At 43.9% G+C, this 6,214-nt stretch overlaps 1 protein-coding gene across 1 annotated transcript; it reads left to right on the top strand.

Annotated features, from left to right (window-relative positions):
- The first annotated feature begins 565 nt into the window (after positions 1-565).
- Positions 566-4,475, top strand: LOC306939652 (uncharacterized protein). Its single transcript, XM_079524294.1, has 3 exons — positions 566-770; positions 2,738-2,935; positions 3,129-4,475. Exons 1-3 carry the CDS (start codon positions 698-700, stop codon positions 3,908-3,910), a joined length of 1,053 nt encoding a protein of 350 aa, XP_079380420.1. The 5' UTR covers positions 566-697; the 3' UTR covers positions 3,911-4,475.
- The last annotated feature ends 1,739 nt before the right edge of the window (positions 4,476-6,214 follow it).

The raw sequence follows: 6,214 nt of genomic DNA on the forward strand, positions 1-6,214 counted from the left end.
CTCAATACAAAGGCTGTTAACTGTGAGTGGACGACCCAATTCCCAATTCCCAGAAGATTCCCAATTACACTTGTTTACAACAGGGTCCACCATGTTCAATTCATCAAAACATTTAGAGACGTACAAATAGACACTTCTATATAGACAAAGAACAGTACAGGAATTCATCATAATGGAGGGAAAAAGGGAAAAAAACATACAGTGAGGGGAAAAAGGGGGGGGCGGTGGGGGGGGATTCAGATTTTACGGGGGCCAGTTTCGAATTGCAGCCATCCGTAGGTGCCCTTTGAGAGCGGTTTTGAAGGAGTCAAGGGATTTGCATGTCTTAATGACTGTTGGTAGGGCGTTCCACATTTTGGTGGCATAGGAGCGAAAAGAATTTAGTCCCTTGTTTGTGCCGAATCTGGGCACAAATCTTGAACATTTGTTATTTACAGTAAGTCGCTTGGGCTTGTGAGAACTGGTTACTTATCTCTCTCACAGAATCTGGCAACACCAGCCTGCTAGCTGGTGTTGCCAGCTCTGCTGTAAAAACAGACTATAAGGAATGGAAACACAGTAAAACTAGGTTATCTATAACTCAACTATCCATTCAGATCATACACACAATGCCAAATCAGTGGCAGTTTCCAAACTACAACCAAAAGGACTCCGGCCACCGAACGATTCAAGAGTTTTCATAGAATAGAATACAAGGATGATGAGCAGACAAAACAATAGAACGGACCAAACTCAAGTCCCACGCATTTCCAAAGCCTGCAACAAGAGAGGTAAACGTTAAGTATTATTTATCACATTATCTGTCTTAACACGAGGTGGATGCTGGCAAATACTGCGGCATGGTCATGCTGGACCTCCAAAAGGCTTTTGACACTGTGAACCACTCCATACTGGTTAACAAGCTATCTGTCTCCAAGACAAATTTCTCCTTAGGGACGGACACACACACGCACACACACACTTCTTGGTTAGAGTGGGTGACAATGTTATCACACGTAAAGATGAAATTACCTACCTAGGTTCCATCCTGGAGGCTAATCTTTCCGGTGATAAAATGGCCACCAACGTAATCAAAAAAGTCAACCAAAGAACAAGATTCCTTTACAGGATCTCCTCACTGGTCGACAAAAACACCTTGAAGACCTTAACAGGAGCCCTTGTACAAGGCTTCTTTGACTATGCATGCACCTCCTGGTACCACAGCACCTCAAAGGCCCTTAAAACTAGGCTCCAGACCTCCCAAAACAAACTGGTCAGGCTCCTACTTGGCCTCACCCCCCGAACCCACCTCACCCCTGCCCACTTTGACAGACTGGCATGGCTTAGGGTCGGCGACAGAGTACAGCATCTTGCAATGGGTCTGGTCCACAAGATTCGATACTCCACCAAGATACCCATGTACCTGTGTAGATACTTCCTTAATGTTAACGAAGTCCACACCCACAACACCAGAGGGAGTGCAACGAATAATGTTCAACCCAGATTCGGCACAAACAAGGGACTAAATTCTTTTCGCTCCTATGCCACCAAAATGTGGAACGCCCTACCAACAGTCATTAAGACATGCGAATCCCTTGACTCCTTCAAAACCGCTCTCAAAGGGCACCTACGGATGGCTGCAATTCGAAACTGGCCCCCGTAAAATCTGAATCCCCCCCCCACCGCCCCCCCCCCCCCCTTTTTTCCCTCACTGTATATGTTTCTTTTCCCTTTTTACCTCCATTATGATGAATTCCTGTACTGTTCTTTGTCTATATAGAAGTGTCTATTTGTAGCCTACGTCTCTAAATGTTTTGATGATTTGAACATGGTGGACCCTGTTGTAAACAAGTGTAATGCTTAATTGGGTCGTCCACTCACAGTTAACAGCCTTTGTATTGAGTTTGTGCTTGAAATGTACTGTAATTCTGCAAACTGTTAATACAATTTTCAATCAATCAATCAATCAAACACACTTCAAAGTAGCTTTATTGGCATGAACAACGTGCGTTTGTTTACAATGTGAGACAATTAAACGATTGATTCACAATTTGACCTTAGACATTGTATTTTATTTGGAGGGTCTCTCAATAGACTAGGTATTGGAAGCATTGCTTATAGGGCTGTTTGGATTTGTTGGTCAGTTCAGTAGCCTAGTACTTTTTGAGGGGCGCTACTAGCCCCTGTGCCCAGGTTTTCGGGTTTGTGTAAGCACAAACATTGAAGGTAAAAGTGAAGATTGAAAAGTGAGGACGCAAATTGTGATTGGCCAGAATGAGATGATGTTGTATGATGGTAAGAGCGTCCCTCACTTCAACTGTTTGTCCCCACAAAATGTCTGCAACACAAACTAAATTAAATGCCATTGACAATGAAGGGACAATTTACATCATCTTGTCCCCACACGTCTCATACTTGCAATCGACAATGAAAGGAGAAATTAGGTCAAATGTCTGCCAAATATGATGTAAATTTGTGGCAACAGGCATTCTGATTGGCCAGTATGAGATGCTTGATGGATGATGTACGTACGATGATGAGCGCCCCTCACTTCACAAGGGTCGGGTGTGATTTTATTATTTTTACATAATACATTCAACGGAATTCATACTTTGTCCACAACCCTTTTGACAACTGTTGCTGAAGAAGAATTAAAACACTGTGGTGATCGTTACAAAACAAATCAATAAGTCAGATACCGGTAATCAAACTGATGCGATCATAAAAGACTCTGACGCTACCTCTTCTCTCCTCCTAGATCTCGCACTCCTTCCTGTGTGTAAAGACGAGGAACAGCAGGAGATGAGTCCCAGTCTGTTGCAGGTGAAACTAGAGCCTTCACAGATTAAAGAGGAACAGGAAGAGGTGCTACTTCAAAGTCCAGAAGATTCTGATGGGTCGACATTGACGTTACATAGACTTGGATCCAGCTGTGTTCACCGAATAGAATATGGAGGTAGATCTCTGTCTTTCTGTATCTGTAGAGCTGCTAGTATATGAACTCTTCATTCTATGTAGCAGGATTATTGATTAGCTTTTTATTTGATTTTATATTACTATTCTAATAAATAGTACCCTGACTGAAGGTTAAACACTATAAAAGGGAAACTACATTCAATAGTTAACTCTCATTTTATCTTCTTGTCTAGAATTCCCGCACCTCCCTGTGTGTAAGGAGGAGGTTTCCCCTGAACAAGAGGAGAGGAACTACAGTCTGGTCCAGGAGGAACCAGAACCTCCTCAGATTAAAGATGAACAGGAGCTACTTCAAAGACCAGAGGAGGCTGCTGGCTCAACACAGACATTTCTAGCAGTGAAAAGTGAAGATGATGATAGCAGAGACACAGAGCCTGTAGCCAGCACCTCAACTGAACACATGGAAACACAAGCTTATATAGAGTACTGTGTACCATCACAACCAGCTAGTGATGACCTCTCTTCACACGGTTCTGAGTCTGAGCTCACTGAAGACAGTGATGACTGGGAGGAGACCAGAGGAGATACGGCTTTAAACAAACTGAACTCACGTGAGACAGACTCACCACCCACGAGCAGCCAGACAGGGAACCAAAGCTTTAGTTGTACAGAGTGTGGCAAATTCTTTGTTTACATGTGTCACCTGAAACGACACATGAGGGTTCATACAGGTGAAAAACCCTTCAGTTGTACCAAGTGTAGCCAAGTCTTTGGTTACAGGATTCATCTGAAACGACACATGAGCACTCATACAGGTGAAAAGCTCCAAACCTGTACTCTGTGTGGTATAGTTTTTGTTTACAGGAGTCACCTGAAAGAACACATGAGGACTCATACAGGTGAAAAACCCTTCACTTGTACCGAGTGCGGTAAACTCTTTGGTTACATGAGTCATCTGAAACGACACATGAGTACTCATCCATCCATCCATCCATCTTCAACCGCTTATCCGTAGTCTGGTCGCGGGGGCGACAGCTCCACCAGAGAGCTCCAGACTTCCCTCTCCAGAGCAACATTAGTGACTTCATCCTGGGGGATCCCGAGGCGTTCCAAGGCCAGTGAGTCGATGTAATCCCTTCAGCTCTCACTGGACCGGTTCGCAGTCGAGTGTACGGCGGCTGGATGACGATCAGCATCTCCAAATCTGAGGCCATGGTTCTCAGCAGGAAACTGATGGATTGTGCAGTGTGGGGTTCCCCAATTAAGTTTCCTCAAGGGCAATGTTTTGACTAGGGTACCATTTATTTTTTCATTAATGAATTAAGCTTAGAATAGATGTAGAACTGTGGTTCTCAACCAGTGATCCCTGAGGGGGTTCCAGGTGGTCCCCAGCTAAATGGAGAGTTGGTAACCAAATGGACCCTTATAGATCTTTAACTCTTGAGAGGGTAAAATGAATACATTTTCATGGCAAGACCCCATTTGAAAATATATGGCAGGGCTCTAAGCAGTGATTCTCATCATTTTAATTTGAAGGATGCCCAGTTTGACATGCATAGGCTACTGACCCCCATTTAATGCCATTTATATCTGGGATCTCAATTTATTATAACTTTTATTTCGTAAAATCAATGTCAACTTAACTCAGAGTACAAATGGAACCAAATGGACCTGTTATGGTCCATTTGGTTCCATTTGTACACTCCATTTTTACACTGAGTGCCAAAAGTAATCTCACACTTCATATACTAGCCCTATTTTATTTTTTTATTCTTCCAGGGTCGACAAGGGGGCGCCTCACGGGCCGCAAATGGCCCGCCTATTGGGGAACCCTGCGGGTAGGGAATGAGACATTACCGCAGGTGATGTAGTTTAAGTATCTTGTTCATAAGTGAGGGGAGGACGACGAAGGAGATCAGCTGGAGAATTGGAGCGGCAGGGGCAGTATTACCAGTGGCGTGCACAGATAGACACTAGGGGGTGCTAGAGCACCCCCTGCCCTTTTGGCAATGTGCCCTTTTTCAAAAATAGCAGACCTACAAGCTATGAGCTTGTAGATCTGCTATTTTTCAATAGCTAAAGCATAACATAATGCTAACACCAAAAGGGGTTCCCGCCCAAAATGGATTAAGGCAACCGGCCGGTTCCACGCGCTGCACAAGGTGCCCTTTTTTAACTTTAACTCTAAATGTCTGTGCACGCCACTGAGTATTACAGTCGCCGTACCGCGCACTGTGACGAAAAGAGAGGAGTACTCGTGCAGTTGAAAAACTGTACTTGCACTGACTGAGTGTGGCAAAGACTTTAGTGAACTTCTGGGTGATATGAAGCAACATGAGGACTCATACAGGTTAACTTTCCAGGATAAAAGCTAGTTTCTAATAGCGTGATGGTGTCATTGGTAGGCAGAGTGAGTGAGTAGACAGAAATTGTATAAGGAACATTTGCTATACGAAAATAAAGTTGAACATGGGCAAGGGGCTTCTTTAATCTTTAAAAAAACGTGGCTCAGGAGGTAGAGCAGGTCGTCCAATGATCCCTGGGTCGGCGGTTCGAATCCCGGCTCCTCCTGTCCACATGTCGAAGTGTCCTTGGGCAAGACACTGAACCCTACATTGCCTCCAATGAGTCGGTTGGTGTAAGATCGCCACCATTGGTGTGTGAATGTGGGAAGTGAGGACGCTGGCGTCGACTGTTCGCCGCTTCACCTCCCAATGTATGAATGAATGAACCATTGTAAAGCGCTTTGAGCACTTGGAAAAGCGCTATAAAAATGCAATTCATTATATATTACAATTTGAATACCTTTTCATGCCACGAAGTCCGAGGACTCTTCCAGAGTCATGTTTGGAGACGGTGTGTTCTTGTTCAGAGCAAAAGCCAAGAAAACGTCTAGTTTTGCTTGTCTTTACCTTCTAATGAGTTATGACAGATCTACCTTTTAACCACTTGAAGCCTGCTTTGTTGTGCTGTGGGTAAAATAGCGGATCTACAAGCTCACATAATCTAGCTATTTTAGCCAAATCATTATTTCTGTTGACCTTATGATAGACTATAGCAGTGGTTCTCAAACATTTTCACGTCATGGACCCCCAAATTGACACTCATTAGCCTGTGGACCCCCCATTTGAAAAGATGTCAGGGACCCCCACAAGAGAAGATTTCCACAGCTCTAGCAGTGATTGTCAACCCATTTAATTTCAAGGGACCCCCAGTTTGACATGGATTAGGCTTACGGTCCCCCATTTAATGGCATTTCTATCTCTGGGACCCCCAATTTAATATTGTAAAATCAAAGTTAATTTAACTCTGAGTGTAC

Source organism: Electrona antarctica (genome assembly GCF_951216825.1).
Source record: "Electrona antarctica genome assembly, chromosome: 16".
NCBI lineage: Eukaryota > Metazoa > Chordata > Actinopteri > Myctophiformes > Myctophidae > Electrona > Electrona antarctica.

Excerpts from the sequence above, each read along its gene's own strand:
- LOC306939652 (XM_079524294.1), top strand. The coding sequence starts at position 698 with ATGATGAGCAGACAAAACAATAGAACGGACCAAACTCAAGTCCCACGC. Across the intron at positions 771-2,737 it reads CAAAGCCTGCAACAAGAGAG|ATCTCGCACTCCTTCCTGTG; the intron begins GTAAACGTTAAG and ends CTCTCCTCCTAG. Across the intron at positions 2,936-3,128 it reads TCACCGAATAGAATATGGAG|AATTCCCGCACCTCCCTGTG; the intron begins GTAGATCTCTGT and ends CTTCTTGTCTAG.